Source organism: Canis aureus, chromosome 3, assembly GCF_053574225.1.
Source record: "Canis aureus isolate CA01 chromosome 3, VMU_Caureus_v.1.0, whole genome shotgun sequence".
In the NCBI taxonomy this organism is placed as follows: domain Eukaryota; kingdom Metazoa; phylum Chordata; class Mammalia; order Carnivora; family Canidae; genus Canis; species Canis aureus.
Genome location: NC_135613.1, coordinates 57,272,452 through 57,290,115, shown reverse-complemented (window position 1 = coordinate 57,290,115; position 17,664 = coordinate 57,272,452). Strand labels below are relative to the sequence as shown.

At 56.4% G+C, this 17,664-nt stretch overlaps 1 protein-coding gene across 1 annotated transcript; it reads left to right on the top strand.

Moving 5' to 3' along the window:
* PELP1 (proline, glutamate and leucine rich protein 1) lies at positions 1-17,420 on the top strand. The gene is made up of 17 exons (XM_077892969.1): positions 1-274; positions 5,122-5,186; positions 5,544-5,649; positions 8,347-8,496; positions 8,629-8,700; positions 12,492-12,551; positions 12,816-12,966; positions 13,087-13,216; positions 13,363-13,450; positions 13,859-13,947; positions 14,029-14,145; positions 14,241-14,388; positions 14,507-14,666; positions 15,196-15,251; positions 15,388-15,594; positions 15,681-17,150; positions 17,273-17,420. Exons 1-17 carry the CDS (start codon positions 26-28, stop codon positions 17,363-17,365), a joined length of 3,411 nt encoding a protein of 1,136 aa, XP_077749095.1. The 5' UTR covers positions 1-25; the 3' UTR covers positions 17,366-17,420.
* The last annotated feature ends 244 nt before the right edge of the window (positions 17,421-17,664 follow it).

The window sequence follows — 17,664 nt, the reverse complement described above, 5'->3', positions numbered from 1 at the left end:
CGCCGCTGCCGGAGCCCGGGTGAAGATGGCGGCAGCCGTTCTGAGTGGGCCCTCGGCGGGCTCCGCGGCCGGGGTTCCCGGCGGGGCCGGGGGTCTGTCGGCGGTGGGCTCGGGCCCGCGTCTCCGCCTGCTGCTGCTGGAGAGCGTGTCCGGGTTGCTGCAGCCGCGCGCGGGGAGTGCCGTGGCGCCCGTGCATCCCCCGGTGCGCTCGGCCCCGCACTTGCCCGGGCTCATGTGCCTTCTGCGGCTGCATGGGACGGTGGGCGGGGCCCAGGTGAGTGCGGCCGGTGTGCCCTGGGCCGTGCGGGGAGGGCGGGGGGCGGGGTCGTGGGGCGGGGAGAGCTGGGGCTTCCCCCGGACCCCGTGTGGGTCTGGACCCCATTCATCGCGCGGGCGGAAACCCAGGGCGGGGGGAGGTGCTAGTTTCTCCGCCGCCAGGCTCTTGGTAGTCACGCAGGAGTGGGTTCGAGTCCAGGCCCCGCCGCTCCCTGGGTGGACGGTCCCCCCTCCCCTCCCCCACCTCGCGTGTCCGCTGTGGGGATTGTTTCGACTGAGTGGATGGACATAGGCGACAACTACTGGCTGAGCTGTTACCGAGGCTCATTCCCGGGCGCTCCGCTCACAATTGCGATGGCGGTGAGCGCGATGTCTTGAAACCCTGAGAATCGCGCCGTAGGGACGCCAGTCCTGACCTGGAGGATTGCAGAGGTCTTCTTGAGGCACTGGAGATGAAGCTGAGACACACCCGCCCCTCCTCGCCCCCACTTTCTCCGGGCGGGTAAGGGTTGGCTAGGGAGGGAAACGGGACAAGCTCATGTGAGAAGGGTCTGTGGTAGGAAGGAACTGACAAGAAGGGCATTGCGTGTGGGGCTCAGACGTGGCGAGGCTGCTGGGGTCGGAGCGCCGTGCACCGTCATGCACGGCTTCGTAGACTGGCTTAGGAGGGGCCGTTTGGGTTATATGCTGGGAGAAGAATCCAGCATCCCTTCAGTTGTGCAAACTAGAAACCCAGATGTCATTCATTCATTCATTTATTTATTTATTTATTTATTTATTGAGATGTTGTTTATTTAGTTAGAGAACGGGCAGTGGGGAGGGACAGAGGGAGAGGGAGAGGAAGAAGCAGACTCCCCGCTGAGCAGGGAGCCCGATGCAGGACTTGATCCCAGGACTCTGGGATCATGACCTGAGCTGAAGGCAGATGCTCAACCTACTGAGCCACTGGGCTCTCCTCAGATGTCATCCTAAACATGTTCTTGCTCTGGTATGCCCTGTTGATTTTATCATCCATGTAGCTTTCAGATCTGCCTGCCCCTTTCCATATCCTTCCCCTCCCCCCTCCCCCGCTCCCAGGGGAAATCACTGATTGTAAGAACACATGGCCAGTGCCACATTATGTTGTCTAAGGGTGGGTGCTCTTTTAATAGCTCCTCTCTGCTTCCTCTCCTAACCCTCCCCCCCGGAAGTCCCCCCCCCCCCCCAATTTTACCCATCCTTCAATATCCATATACATGAGATCTTTGTCCAGTCCTTGTTACCGGGACCTTCCCAGTGCTGTGCTTCCTTCCAGGAAGAGGGTTGTCCCAACCTGCTGGGCAATTCTCTGATCTTAGCCCCAGATTTATCAGGGACAGTCTCATGGTTGATACTGACATTACTTCTCACTATTGAGGGTGATGGAATGGTACCTCTGCTATCTCAGCCCATTTTGGGAAGCGGGAGCTGATTATGCATTTTTTTTTTTTTCCTAATCCTCCTCTCTTAATGCACATGGGTTTAGGTATTTCTGAAGTACTGTCTATTCTGCCCGTACTGGTGTGGTTTCTCTCATCCCTTTCAAGTTTTCCCTCTTTCCTCAAGGCAAGCTCATGAACTTAATGTCTTAGTTTTTTCCTTCAAGTGCCTAAGCCTAGTAGAATTCTGAGCAAAGCTAAAGGTGATGTGGGAAACTAGACTCCCCCTTTAATATTGCCTGTGCCACATTTTGGGGGCATATCCTTTTTAAAAAATATTTTATTTATTTATTAGAGAATGAGAGAGAGCACAGGCAGGGGGGACAGCAGGTGGAGGGAGAGGGAGAAATAGACTTCCTTTTGATCAGGGAGCTCAATGTGGGGCTCAATCCCACGACTCTGAGATCATGACCTGAGCCAAAGGCAGATGCTCACTGAGCCACCCAGGTGCCCCATCCTCCCTTTTTTCTTGCTAGTGTTTCTCATATTGGATCCTTTGTACATGGTACCATCTGGAGAGCTTTCTTAACTTCTCCAAACATTTCATTCAAACACTTGTTGAGTGTCTGTTGTGCATTAGCTGTTGTGTCTTGCTTCTAGGTAGACACTAAGGCATAATCTTTTTTCCCTTGGAGAATTTCTGGGCTAGTGGAGATGAGGAATGAAAGTAAGTAAATAGGCTTGGAGCTTATTGGAAACACAAATAGATCCGTTGATTAGGCTACCTGTTTAGGCTGAATCACCAACTTGCTTTCCTGCAGGTACTGTAAGCTCTAATTCCACTGTGAGACTGGATCCATTCACAGTTTCTGGAGTGGGCTATAGCAGGTCTCCTGACTTGTCTCCCGGTTCTGGCACAGCAGCTGGAGTAAGCTTTTTAAAGTAAAATTCTATTCCGTTTGCCGTATTTTAAAAATCCTTCAGTAGCTGGGCTTTCTTGGTTTCAGGCCTTTACACTTACTGTTTTCTGTTTGGGATCCTTCCTTGTACTGCTTCCTTGCTTCTCACAAAAATCTTTTCAGTTCTGTGCTTATTTGTTACTGCCTTTGGGAAACCTTTCCAAACCACCTATGATTAGCTGTCCTTCCTGTCTTTCCTTTTTTTTTTTTTAACCCTTTAAAGATTTTATTTGACAGAGACCGCACCAGCAGGGGGAGTGGGAGCAGGGGAGGGAGAAGCAGGGCTCCATGATGCTGTGCAGGGCTTGATGTGGGGCTCAATCCCAGGACCCCGAGAGCATGACCTGAGCCGAAGGCAGAAGGCTTCACTGACTGAGCCACCCAGGTGCCCCTCGCTGCCCTTTCTTATACCATATTCAAATGATGTATTTATTTGTTTCAATTAGATATGTATATATGTACAATCTCCTTCCCTCACACCTATACAGCTAGGGTCTGATTTAAATCTTGGAATTATCTTTCCCTCTTCTCTGGATTTCCCCGCCATTTTCTGTTTATTACCACATCCCGTGGGCTGTACCTTCAGGACAGATCCTGAATTTGATGCTCTGTGTGCCCAGCATCACCACGCAGGTGAAGCAGCAGCACCCATCCCCTGGCTTCCTCCTGGCTGCATCCACCTCCCAGCAAGCGGCTCAAGTGTTGTGGGTGAATTTAAAACAATTTAAGTTAGATAATATCACTTCTCTGCCCAGTTCTCTTTCCTCCATGGCCTTTATCTTATAAAGAGTACAAGTCACCCGTTGCTCACACGACTCTGAGGGCTCTGGCCTTGTGCCTGGGACCTCCCTCGGCCTCTCGCTCCTTCTTCTCTAGCGATGGTTTGCCTCCTTGCTGTTCTTTAGCATATCTGCAGAGTAGTGCAACTGTCACTATGACCAATCTGGCTTATCTTTGTTATTAGTATTTTTAAAGTTTTTTTTTTTTTTTTTTTTATCTATATATATATATATATTTTTTTAATCATGAAAGAGACACACAGAGAGAGAGGGAGAGACACAGGCAGAGGGAGAAGCAGGCTTCCTGTGGGGAACCCAATGTGGGACTCGATCCCAGGGCCCTGGGGTCACACCCTGAGCTGAAGACAGACGTTCAACCACTGAGCCACCCAAGCAAGCGCCCTTAAAGAGTTTTTTTTTAAAAAGACCCTATCCATTTGACAGAGAGAGCACAAGTAGGCAGAGTGGCAGGTGGCTGGAGAAGCGGGCTCCCTGCTGAGCAGGGAGCCTGATGTGGGGGCTCAATCCCAGGACCCTGGGATCATGACCTGAGTGGAAGGCAGACTCTTCACCCACTGAACCCTTCCCCAGGTGCCCTTGTATTTTGTTTTTCCTTCACCGGTTGGTGGGTACTCAGATTGTTTCTACGTTTTGGCTGTTGGGGATAATGCCGTGAAGCTCCATGTATGTCCTTGTGAGAACACAGATTTTCAGTTCTCTTGGGCGTGTATTCAGGAGTGGAAGCACTGGGTCGTGTGGTGACCAGATGACCTTTGGAGGAGCTGCCAGACCATTCCATGGTGGCTGTGCCATCTTACATTCCCATCGACAGGGCATGCAGAGAGGAATGTGTCTTGCTGTCACTGCTCAAATGGCCCTTTGAGGGAGGGCTTTGGTGGCCCTTCCCCATGAAATACAACCTCCCTCCTTTGCTTCGCGAGTTTGCTTTAGTCCACCCCGTGGCACTTAGCACCGTGCAACGTACTGTGTGTTTGGCCCTTTGTTTATTGTCTGTCTCCTTTACATAGAATGCAGGCTCCCTGGCACCTAAAACAATGTCCCATGTGAAGTAAATGCTGAATAAACATTGAGTCAGTGGATAAACGTTTCCCTTCACGAGAGCAGGGATCTTTTTTATTTTATCCAGCCCTGGGTTCCTTCATTTGACCCCGTGCATAATGTGTTTGTTGGGAGAAGGAGTGATGAGCACGTTTAGGGAGGTCCAGGGGCCATGGGAGGATGTGGCCTCTCGGGGGATGGAGGGCTCCCTCGTGGGAGGGCCGAGGAGGAAACCTGTCCCGGGGCCCCCAGATTGGGAGAGGAGGAGGCTCTGGCTGACTGGGGCTGTATTGGCATCGACTGGAGCTCTCGGAAGCCATGAACAGGACAAGGAGGGTCTGGGGGTGAAGGAAGAGGGTGACAGGTAAGGTCTGCGTCTGTCCAGTGAGCACGTATGCTATCTGCTCTGTGTTGGGTGCTGTCTGGCCGCTGAGATGAGTTGGGCTGTCCTCCAGGTGGCACTAACATGGTGGGTGGAAGGTGGGCTGAAGGGTCAGGAGGATGGGCCTGGAGGAAAGCCTGAGGCACATGTCAGCTGCTGAAAACAGAGCCTCAGGCCCCACGGGGGTGTTACTCCAGCAGAGGCTTCAGGGAATGGCCCTTCCTTAGATCCTAGTCCTGACTCGACTCCTCCCCTGTCTTCTCCATCAGAACCTGTCCGCCGTCGGAGCGTTGGTGGGGCTCAGCAATGCGCGGCTCGGTTCCATCAAAACTCGGTGAGTCTTGAAGCCTCTTTTTTCTCCAGGGGGAAGTTTCCTTAAGAAGTGGGCTGTCCCTCTGTCCATCCATCCATGTCAGCACCCCGGGCACTCGAGAGACTTCTTGGTTCAGGGATTGGACAGTTTTGTTTCCATGGGGTGTGTTGGGGTGAGCCCTTGAGTTGTCCCACTTGGGATCACCCCTTTCCTTGCTGCCCACACCTCACGCCGAGCCCTCCAGGCACTTTGGGCGTTAGAACACACTGAGGATGTGGAGGTAGCTTCTGCTCCCACCCAGGGAGAGTACCAGAGTAGTGTCCAGCTTTCTCTGGAGCGGGGCTGCCACTGTGCTATCACTTGCTGCTCTCTTATCAGGTTTGAGGGCCTGTGTCTGCTGTCCCTGCTGGTGGGGGAGAGCCCCACGGAGATGTTCCAGCAGCACTGTGTCTCCTGGCTTCGGAGCATTCAGCAGGTCCTGCAGGTAGGGCTTAGGGCTTCTTGCCTTGCCCCCACACCCCGGCTTGTCCTGGATGTTCTGGACATGGAGTTCTGAGGACAGGGTCATGAGAGGCCACATCCTGACCACAGGGAACGTGAGCTTCAGATGCAAACACTGTTTTAAACTTCTTGATATTTTTATCCTGAGGGTTATTTGACCTTTCTCATACTGCAACCACTGACTGATTTCACTTCCTTGCTAGCTTTTTCAAACAAGCAACATCTCAAAAGTTCCTTTTTCCAGGTGCTTATATTTATTATCTTTTTTGCCATTTCTTTCTTTTTCTTTTAACTTTTTTTTTTTTTTAACTCTTAAATCCTCTGCTGACCTCCCCACTTAGTTCTTCAGTAAGAATGTTCTGAGCTATCAGGGGAACAATGGTCAAGGGGCTGTGGACCCTGCTCATATGGTGCCGAGCGCATGGGTTGGGGAACTTTACACGAAGTAAATGTTTGCAGGTAGCAAATTAAAAACAATCTTATTCAGAGATACATCACATAAACCATTCCCTGGTGGTTTACTCCAGGTAGCTGGTATTCGTATTTTCAGAAGACATTCAGAGCTGATCAATGAATCATACTTATGTGGCAGCGGGTTGTATAAAGTTGTTTTTCTTTGTAATAGAGCTTCTGTTTCTGTTTCCCTGCAATTGGAGCATTATAATTATCCATGTTGCTCTTGCAGTTTCTTGTCCTTTATTCACATACATTAACAACTCTCAGCCAGTTTTAGTCAGCCTCTGAATTTTTGAGCTACTGAAAACTTTCTCAGATGGTTACACTGAGTAGGTACCCAGGGCCTCAATGTGATCAGAATTCTCTCTATTCAGAAATTCCCTAAATTATGCTGCTGATGGTGAGTTATTTTGCGTGTCATCTCCATATGGCTCCTTTTATTTCCCCGTCAAGATAATCGAAGGTAGTTTTCTATCCTGTCTTTTTATTGTTGAAGTGCAGTTGACAACGCAGTGTTTTGTTAGCGTCAGGTATCCAGCAGCTCCAGGGTTCAGTGGGTCCAGCTCGGGGATGCAGATAGGTAATGTTTTAGGCTTTGCAAACCATGTATGGTTTCTGTTGCATTTTGTTTCTTTTTTTTTTCTTTTCCAACCTTTTAAAAATATAAACCTCATTTCTAGCTTGTGGGCCATGCAAAAACAGGCACCCACAGACTATACAGTTTGCTGATCAAACTAGTGGAAGAGACTTGGCTTGAATGATTGTAAGATGAGGCACCTGGCGCAGCTCAGGCTGTGTGCCTCGCAACCTGAGTCGTGAGTTCCAGCCCCAGGCTGGGCATGGAGCCTCTTTACAAATAGAATAAGAATGCACAGTGAGTGTGAGATGCCCTGCAGCCAGTATTGTGAAGGTAAAGGACACTATTCTCAGAACATGTCCCAGAGAATGGGAGCCATGCTGGGCTGTTGTGGGTAGTTTTATGAGCAGAGCCGGTGGTTCAGGCTTTTCAGGGTAGATTGGGCTAAGGACGTGTTCTAAGTGTGCAAAAGCCCTGAGGGGAGTTTGCCCCATTCGGAGAATTATAAGCAAGCTGGTGTGGCTAGGTGGGGTTAATGAGATGTGAGTGGAGGGGAAGGGCAGAGGTGGGGACCAAACCATGTGTGACGTGTGAAGGAGCTTGGTTTTTATTCTTGGAACACAGAATTCATGGAAGGTGGCTCTTTTTTTGTTTTTGTTTTTAAAGATTTTCTTGATTTATTTATTCATAAGAGGCACAGAGAGAGGGGCAGAGACACAGGCAGAAGGAGAAGCAGGCTCCCCACGGGAAGCCGGATGAGGGACTTGATCCCAGGACCCCAGGATTACAACCTGAGCCAAAGGCAGATGCTTAACTGCTGAGCCACTCAGGTGTCTCTTCTTTGAAGATTTTAATCATTCACTTGAGAATGAGTGCTCAAGCAGGGGATCCGCAGGGAGAGAGCTAAGGTGGGGTTCCAGATTGGGCGGGGACCCTTGCCTGTCCCTGGGCTTCTGGTGTATGTGTGTGTGTGTGTATGTATGTGTGTGACAGTGGCCGTGGTGGGGGAGGTGTGAGTGGAGGGGCACCCGCCCCTCCACTGACTGCACATGGATGCGGTGGGGATCCTGGGCAGTTTCTCACTTTCTTGCTCGTTTCATCACCACACGGCCTCTGGTCCAGCAGGAGGTATGTGCGGACTGTTTTCTGTAGTACATGGCGATTTTCCAGGGACCTCGGATTTCTAAGTCCAAATCGTATTTTTCTCCGAGAGTCCAGGGTGGGTCTGATGCGGGCAGAGGTCAGCTTGGTGACCTGGGCAGTTGCATTGTGGCTGAGGCTTTTTCTGGGTGAGAAGTGCTGTTCTGCATTCCTCCAGGGGCCACGGCACGGGAGCATCAGGGGCTTGACATCCTCTGAGTAGTCAGATAGTCACATATGAAAGGCATGGCTTTGTTTCTTTCCTTTCTGAACAGATTTCAGGACACCCAAGTACCTGTGATACTCAGATATAGACACGTGTTCTTTGTGTCCACAGACATGCTTCTTTAGGCACCCAGCCTGGCTGGTGCACTTTGCTTAGTGGATTTGTGGGCAGCGGTGACATGAACTGTGGCGTTTCTCAAAAGCCCCATGTGGCTCTGAGTCTTGTGCTGCCTTCTCTTGGTGACCCTAGAGGCGAGGTTGGCCTCACAGGTGTTGTTTCAGTCCCAGGACCCGCCCCCCACAATGGAGCTGGCTGTGGCCGTGCTCAGAGACTTGCTCCGGTATGCAGCCCAGCTGCCTACGCTCTTCCGGGACATCTCCATGAATCACCTCCCCGGCCTTCTTACCTCCCTGCTGGGCCTCAGGCCAGAGGTGAGACTCTCCTGGGCCCCCAGTGCTTCCCCTCTGTTGGACTGGGGCGGGGGAAGGGCCGAGGGATGGTGGGGGTAGGGGCTCTCCGCCTCGGCCTTGGTGCTGTGGCCTCACGCTCTGCTTGGCCCATAGTGTGAGCTGTCGGCGCTGGAGGGAATGAAGGCCTGCATGACCTACTTTCCTCGGGCTTGTGGGTCTCTCAAGGTAAGTATTCACAGGATCTCCTCCTCCTGTTGGGGGTGGGGGCCTTGGTAGCTGTCTTACCTCTGACCCCGTGGGCGCCCCCCCCCCCAGCAGCCCTCTGCCCAGCGCACAGCCACCTGTTTGCGTGGGTGTGATAGTGCCACCTTGTTGTAGCACTTACACGCACCCTCACTTCATGCTCACCAATAAATAAAAGGACTTACCTGAGATCGGTGAAAGTTGGAACCTATGTGCAATGCCAAAGCTTGGGCTTTTAACCCAGGACCTCTTCCCTTTCTGCCCGTTTGCCTGCCGTCCTTGTCCTGCTTTACTCTGTTTCTAAAGCCCTCGTAGTTTCCTCCAGGAAGCCTTCTTTCTTGACTTACTTCTTCCCTGTCAGTGTGTATTCCTGACTAGACTCTGTCCATCATAACCCGCACGAGGTGGCTGTACTGAGAAGCTGTCTCCGGTCAGCATGGGCAGGGTGCAGGTGGTCAGGCTAGAGGGGAGGTCAGCGAGGGGGGTAGAGCTTCTTGTTCCAGGACGTGTAGTCACAGAGAGCCCTTGGGAACCGGCGCATTGTTGGCGGTGTAACTGGGTGCCAGCGAGGACCTGCGAACCCTGGGGTTCTGTAGGTGATCGTTGCTGTTTGACAGACTGGTGGGCTGGGCTGGGAGCACCGAAGCTGTGGAGGGTGGGAATCTGTGGCGAATTTGTAACTTCTTGTGTGTGCTGGTGACTGTCAGAGCGACGATTTAAAGGGGAGCTTGCCATCCCAGGTGTGTGGAAAGTAGGTCACGCGGTTCTGTGATCAAGTCAAGACAGTAGATGAAAGGGAAAGAGAACGATGGTCAGGAGGGACCCACTGTGCGCCCGGGCACCGAGCAGAGGGTCTCAGACCTGGCATCTCACTTTATTGTCACGGGGGTTCTGGGGACTTGATGTCAGTGAACTAAGGAGGACACAGGCCCAGAGCAGCGTCACTCCCTTTACCCCAGCTCACGGACCCAGTGGTTCTAAAGCCACGACTTAGGTTCTAAAGTGGCCTGGGTCTGTTTGCCCCTCAAGCCTGTGTTCCTCCCACTAAACCAGACTCCCTAGAATCTCTTAAGAACGTAGCCTGGATGAGCCGAAGGGCTACCACACGGATGCCACGCAGATGCCATGCGGATGTCACACGGTTGCCACACAGATGCTAGTTCTGATCGCTTGTCTTTGGCCAGAGGAGCAAGAGCCAGACATGGAGCCCCACGGGCGGACGTGCTGGGACCTGGGAGCCATGTCTGCGGGGACTTGAGTGGTGGGTCCCGCAGATACTAGAACAGCCTGGAGTGCACGCTGTTCTTTGGTGCACATGGGGTCGGGTCCTTGTTGGTCTGTGTAGTCACTGGAATATGCAAACGACAGGTAGAACCTTCAGGTTCAGGGCAAGGTTTTGTCAAGGAGGCCATTGGAACAACTCAGATTTTACTCCAGTTGAGTAAGGGTATGGTTTTAAGTGCAGGGTTTAAGTTTTAGTAAGTTTAGTAGAATCCACTGTTCTTCTCAAACCAGTGAGCTGCTGGGGCTACACAGACTGCATCTCTGTCCCTGAGCCGTCTGTGGTCAGAGGAAGAGGTCTTCCTGCAGGGCTCTGCGTTGGCTCAGGTCCCCGTGGGCTTCTCTATGTCTGCCCACACTCCTCAGTCCCTGCCTGTGAGGCACAGGGGCAAATGGTGTCATGACCTGGGCAGGATTTGGAGAGTCGAGGACACTGAGGTCCCCAGTTAGCGCTGATGGGAATCCATCTGAGTCACCGCCTCTGCCCAGACTGGGGCTTCGTGAAGTTTGGGCCAGAATTTTGAGGGTCCTTCCAAGGCTGACAGCAGGACTTGGAGGTGTTGGTGCAGGGCACACATGCCTTTTCCTTGCTGAGAATAGAGCATCCTCTGGAGGGCTTCGCTCTGTCCGCTGCTTGGGCTTTGTCAGCTGCCAGCATGTTGGTGCAAATCCGTACAGGCTCTGGGGTGGCGCGGATCTGGTGGATTGTGCAGCCGGGACTGAGGGAACTGCTAGGTGTCAACTGCAGTGTCTGTGTGGCTTGTCCCTGAAGCTTCGGGACAGTGGTGGTCTTCCTCCTCTCGAATGATGCGCTGCAGAGCTCCAGGGCTATGAAGTCAGTCCTGCAGAGGCTCCACCCTTGCCGAGTGGACGAGGAACTCCACGGAGCAAGACACCGTGTTGTGCTCTGTGGCCATGTGGGTGTACATGTGTTTGCATGCATGAGCCCTTGCTTTGGGGTGCCTTGGGCCCTGGGGGCAGACCTGTGCTCCGGGCCATGCTCAAGTTTGCGCTGCAGACTTTGGGGAGCGGGAGCAGAGGGGGACCCTGTACTTGGGCCTTAGGCGGCTCTCTAGGAGACGTCTTCCTTAGGGAAGCAGGTGATCAGGACACCTGTGGGCCGTGACTGTTTTTGGGTTGAGGTGTTCCGAACACTTGCACATTGGATTTGAAAATGCCCTCCTGGTCCTCTGGGAAGTGGTCCCCCCCTTGCACCTTGGGATTGGCTAGAGTGGCACTTGGCTGGGGGGTCAGCGATCCTCAAGGGTGAAGTGGGAAACCCCACGCATTTCCCCCCACAGGGCAGGTGGGAGGGAGGCCCGGGAGCTTCTCTGGAAGCACCTGTCATGGGCCTTATGCCTCGGCCCACGGTCCCTCTGCAAGTTCACCCCTGCATGTGAGATGCCTCCACGAGTCAGTGCTTTCTGGGCTGGGACTGCAGAAGCCTCTGTGTGCTCCTGACGGTGCGGGTCCCCACCCTCAGCCCTGCTTTGCTGCCCACCCTGCCTCCCACCCAGAAGCACCCCCTCTGGCTCACTTCCCACGTCCCTCGATGCACTCCTATATCCCCTGGAGCTGGGGTCCTGTCCGCTCTTCCTTTGCCTCCCCTTCAGCCTTCTGACATGCGTCAGTCCAGCGGGCTCCTTCCTAGAGTGCTTTTGGGTCCACAAAATGGGATTGCAAGGGAAAGTGATGCTGCTTGCAGTGTATGTTCAAATGGTTGTGGTGGAGCTGCACGTGCTCCATGGTAACGCAGCAGGCGACAAGGTTGTGTGTGCAGTGGCTCCTGGAGTTTCAGGTCGGTGCTGTGTGAGGCCCATGCTTTGGGATGCCTGTTAAAACTAATGAGTTGCAAACATGTGGTTTCTCCCGGTGGCTGACAGGGAGGCTGGCACTACTGCTGTGGCCTCTGTCCTCGTTTATAGTCCAGAGAAACGCCGTGTTTCCCTTCCAGGTTAGTGAAGCGCTAGAACCATTTATTTCCCTTCCACGTTCACGGGCCCCTCTCATTCTAGCCCCACGTGACCCGTGGCTCCGCCAAGTGTGTGTTTGCCCGTGGACAGGCTGGTGCTCTGATCTGTGGTGACCTGGTCCTGCCCTCGCATCCCTGTCTGGTGCTTCACTTCCTGCTCAGACCTTCGGCCTGTCAAAGCCGGCCGGGTTGTGATGAGGGGGACGGTTGCTGCTTTCCAGTGCTCTGTCCTCCTGGCTGCAGGGAGAGGACTGTTATTTTGCAGAAATGGGCAGGAGGGAGCCCAGCGTCTTTGGGGCCGAACGGGGTAGCGGGCTGAGGCTGAGGGCTGGTGTGCAGCCTGCGTGCTCCTGGACCTGGAGCCCCATGGGGGCCATGCCTACTGCATCCACAGGAAGAGAAGGGCCACAGCAGCAGAAGCCCGGACAGCTGGGTTTCTGCTGCTGTCTGCGGACAGGGCTGTTCTTCTCTGGCCCCTGCGGCTGACCCATAGCTCCTTCCCCTCTTTTTCCTGACTCAGGGCAAGCTGGCCTCATTTTTCCTGTCGCGGGTGGATGCCCTGAGCCCTCAGCTCCAGCAGGTAAAGGGAAAAGGGAGGTGGAGAGTCTGGGGGTCTGAGCTGGTGCTTCTGTTCTGTGTTGCCACTTCCTCCCGTTTTCATGCGCAAGATCCACACAGCATGACTCCTGCCTCCAGCTCCCGTCTGTCCTTCTGCCTGTCCTGCCGCGCTTTCCTTTCTGCTCCCCTTTGAGCTCTCTTTCTTGGTGCGTGGGCACATGGGGCGGGGGGAGCCCAGGGGCTGTACTGGAGTCCTGTCTGACCAGTGGGGACCATTATTCTACAGTTGGCCTGCGAGTGTTACTCCAGGCTGCCGTCTCTAGGGGCCGGCTTCTCCCAGGGTCTGAAGCACACGGAGAGCTGGGAGCAGGAGCTGCACAGCCTGCTGGCCTCTCTGCACAGCCTCCTGGGTGCCCTGTACGAGGGAGCAGAGACAGGTAGGAGCTGGGCCAGCAGGCAGTAGGTGGGAGGGGGTCCTGGGGGGTCCCTTCCCACAAGGAAGAAGAAGTGGGTGGATGAAGGGCCTGGGAGTACCTCGTGTCTGTGTTTACATGCAGCCCCTGTGCAGTACGAGGGTCCTGGGGTGGAGGTGCTGCTTACACCCTCAGAGGATGGGGACACCCATGTCCTTCTCCGGCTCCGGCAGCGATTCTCTGGACTGGCCCGCTGCCTGGGGCTCATGCTCAGGTGTGTGAGTGAGTGCCAAAGGGAGCGGAGGGCCTATGGCAGGGGAGGATGGGCTTAGGGTGTCCTCCTCATTGGGCAGGAGCCAGGGGGCTGTGGGGTCACATCAGGGAGCCTGCGCTGACGGTCTCTTTGCTCTTCTTCTCTAGCTCTGAGTTTGGGGCTCCCGTGTCCGTCCCCGTGCAGGAAATCCTGGATGTCATCTGCCGGACCCTCAGCATCAGCGCCAAGAACATTGTAAGTGGCACTTATGCTCTGTTCTCTGCCCCTTCTCAGACCCTTGGGGGGCAGGAGAGCAGTGTGGGAGATACAGGGTACCCCCCGAGGCTGTCCTGGGGCTCCCTGAGGCTGTCCCAATACATGTGCCCCTGGGAGCAGATTTGCTCATGGTCTTCTGAAGCACACCTGGCAGATGCTTCCCCAGGGGAGGGGGGACCTGGGGCCTAGCTGGGTTGCTGCCGAGGGGTTTGGCTGTGCTTCCCATCATCCTCCCCAGGGTCCGTGATGGAAGATGGGGTCTGGTCTGGTTGGTTGTCGGGCCATCTGAGCGTATGTGTGTTTGGTCTCACACACCTGCTCCGTGTCCGTGTCCGTCCATGGCTCCCTTTCTTCCCCGTCCCTTATTCCCACTATGTCTTCCTGCAGAGCTTGCTTGGAGATGGTCCCCTGCGGCTGCTGCTTCTGCCGTCCATCCACCTTGATGCCTTGGACCTGCTCTCCGCGCTCATCCTTGCGTGAGTAAGAGGGGGCAGGGTGGAGTGAAGGGATGAGGATGTGCCGGGAGTGGGGGTCACTGTTCTGTCTTCTCCCCCCAGGTGTCGAAGCCGCCTCTTGCGCTTTGGGGCCTTGATCAGCCGCCTGCTTCCCCAGGTCCTCAATGCCTGGAACCTTGGCAGGGACACCCTCGCTCCAGGCCAGGAGAGGCCTTACAGGTGACTGTGATGGAGGGTGGATTGGGGGCCCTGAGGAGGACCCAGCCTGCAGCACCCCCCTGATGGGCTGCTCCCTTCCTGTCCCGTCCCCACAGCACTGTGCGGACCAAGGTATATGCTGTGTTGGAGCTGTGGGTGCAGGTGTGCGGGGCCTCGGCCGGAATGCTTCAGGGGGGGTCCTCAGGTGAGGCGCTGCTGTCCCACCTGCTCAGTGATATCTCCCCGCCGGCTGACACTCTGAAGGTGAGTGCTCCTGGCCCAGGACTGTCCCCCAGCAACCCTCGCTGGAGCAGGCCTGCTGCCCCAACCGCCACTGACCTCTGTATCTGTCCCCGTCACTCACATTTCCCTCTGCCACCAGCTGCGCAGCCCGCGGGGGAGCCCGGACGGAGGTCTGCAGACAGGGAAGCCCAGCGCTCCCAAGAAGCTGAAGCTAGACGTCGGGGAGGCCATGGCCCCACCCAGCCACCGGAAAGGAGACAGTAACGCTAACAGTGATGTGTGCACAGCTGCACTGAGAGGTGGGAGCGGCCCCAGGTGTGGTTGAGGGGGAGCCAAGCTCTGGGGCTGGGGAGTGGGGGTCCTGCCTTCAGCGGGGTTCCAGGCCCTTCCGCTGGCTCTGCAGGGTCCTGTTCAGCTTGGCCTGTGTCGTCTGTGTGTTGTCTGCATTTCCTGTGTGCGTGGCAGCTGGGGACAGCGGGGGCTGCCTGGTGGAGCGTCTGTTCTCCCATTTTGGCCGCTTGTAGGGCCTCCTCCGAGGTCAGGAGAGTCAGCTCCTGTGCCTGCCTTCCTCAAGCACTTTCCTTTTGGCTCTTGTGGGTTTTACGGTCTGCCCCCATCCCTGAATCCATAGGGCACATGTACAGTGTGTTCTCTCATCTTGTCTCACATTGGGCCCCGGCCGCGGGCACCAGAGGTGCTCCCGTGGTCCCTGTTCCGTATGGTGGAGTCCGGGGACTTTCCTGGGTCAGGTGGAGCTGAGGCCCAGCCTGAGGTGTGAGCTCCCAAGCTCTGTCTGCCTGCCGTTCAGACACTCCTCTCCTTCCCCAGGACTCAGCCGGACCATCCTCATGTGTGGGCCTCTCATCAAGGAGGAGACTCACAGGGTCAGTGGAGATGGGGGCACTGCTCTACGTGGGGGCCGCCCCCAGAGAGGGGGTGTTTGGTCCTGGGAGCTGGTCCTGCAGGAGGGTCTGGTCATCCAGGCGATGTCTCTAGGTGTGCACGCCATGTCCTTTACAGAGGCTGCATGACCTGGTGCTGCCCCTGGTCATGGGGGTCCAGCAGGGCGAGGTCCTAGGCAGCTCCCCGTATACCAGCTCGCGCTGCCGCCAGGAGCTCTACCGCCTGCTGCTGGCTCTGCTGCTGGCACCTTCCCCCCGCTGCCCGCCTCCCCTCGCCTGTGCCCTGCAAGCCTTCTCCCTCGGCCAGCGAGAGGACAGCCTCGAGGTAACTGCTCCTTGGGCCTACGCCCACCTCTGGAGTCTGCAGTCCCTCGTGTCTGACACTCACACTTGCCCTTGTGTTTGCCTTAGGTGTCGTCATTCTGCTCAGAAGCACTGGTGACCTGTGCTGCCCTGACCCACCCCCGGGTTCCTTCCCTGCGCTCCATGGGCCCCGCCTGCCCCACGCCTGCCCCAGCTCCCCCTCCTGAGGCCCCATCTCCATTCAGGGCCCCTCCCTTCCATCCCCCCGGCCCCATGCCCTCGGCGGGCCCCATGCCCTCCGTGGGCCCCATGCCCTCGGTGGGGCCCATGCCCCCAGCGGGCCCCATGCCCCCAGCAGGCCCCATGGCCCCGACACGCCCTGGACCTCCAGCCACAGCCAACCACTTGGGCCTCTCTGTCCCGGGCCTGGTGTCTGTACCCCCCCGGCTCATCCCTGGTCCTGAGAACCACCGGGCAGGCTCAAATGAAGACCCTGTCCTTGCCCCTAGTGGCACTCCTCCCCCCGCTATCCCTCCAGATGAAACTTTTGGGGGCAGAGTGCCCAGGCCAGCCTTCGTCCACTACGATAAGGAGGAGGCATCTGATGTGGAGATCTCCTTGGAAAGCGACTCTGATGACAGTGTGGTGATTGTGCCCGAGGGGCTGCCGCCCCTGCCACCCCCACCGCCCTCAGGCACTACGCCACCCCCCGTGGCTCCAGCCGGGCCACCAGTGGCCTCCCCTCCTGTGCCAGCCAAGGAGGAGCCTGAGGAGCTTCCTGTGGCCCCGGGGCCCCTCCCCCCCCCACCTCCTCCCCCTGTGCCGGGCCCTGTGGCCCTGCCGCCGCCGCAGTTGGTACCCGAGGCGACTCCTGGTGGAGGAGGACCCCCTGCCCTGGAGGAAGACCTGACGGTTATTAACATCAACAGCAGTGATGAGGAGGAGGAGGAGGAGGAGGAGGAAGAGGAGGAAGAGGAGGAGGAGGAGGAAGAGGAGGAGGAAGATTTTGAGGAAGAAGAGGAGGAGGAAGAGTATTTTGAGGAGGAAGAGGAGGAAGAAGAGGAGTTTGAGGAGGAGTTTGAGGAAGAGGAAGGGGAGCTGGAGGAGGAGGAGGAGGAGGAGGATGAGGAGGAGGAAGAAGAGCTGGATGAGCTGGAGGAGGTGGCATTTGGTCCAGCAACAGGGGCAGCAGAGGAAGGCGGGCCTCCACCCCCAAGCCCGCCCCCTGCCCTGCCCCCCGCCCAGTCCCCCAAGATGCAGCCTGAGCCCCCAGGGGAGACCGGGCTGCTGCTGGAGGTAGAGGAGCCGGCAGCGGAGGAAGAGCCCGGGGCCGAGGCTGCCCCCACGCTGGCCCCCGAGGTCCTCCCCCCCCAGGGGGAGGGGCCGCGGGAGGTGGGGAGCCCCCCAGCCGTGCCGCCGCCTCAGGAGCTTATTGAAGAAGAGCCCCCAGCTCCCCCAACTCTGCTGGAAGAGGGGACTGAGAGTGGGGGGGACAAAGTGCCAGTCCCCCAGGAGACGCCTGCGGCAGAAGACGTGGAGGCCGAGGTGGAGGCAGAGACGGCAGCCCTGCAGGAGAAGGTGGGGGACAGGGGGCGCAGCTTGGGTGGGAAGGTGGGGTGGGCTGCAGCTGCCAAGCTGTCCCCAGCCTGCCTGTCCGGTGCGTGTGCCTGTTTCCAACCTTACGTCTTTGTCTCTGAAAGGAGCAGGATGACACGGCTGCCATGCTGGCTGACTTCATCGATTGTCCCCCTGATGACGACAAGCCACCACCGGCCACAGAGCCTGATTCCTAGTCCTCTCCGGCGCCCCCCCTCCCGGTTTCCAATAAAGTTATGTCCTGGGATAACACCTGCTGCTTCTGCCTTTTGCACAAGTGCGTCCCTGGCCAGAAGCCCTGCCAGCTGCCGGGCTTTACAAGGTACCCATGGCGCTCCCCGTGTGTGTGCATGGCATCCTGGGGTCTCCGTCATCCACAAGGGGATCCGCTCACCTAGGGGTGGCAGACTGTGCACCCTCGCTCTGCAGGCTCAGACCAGGCTTTCCCCCTGTGGGCTGTCTGCTCTTGCTGGTGCTCCACGTGCCAGGCTGCTTG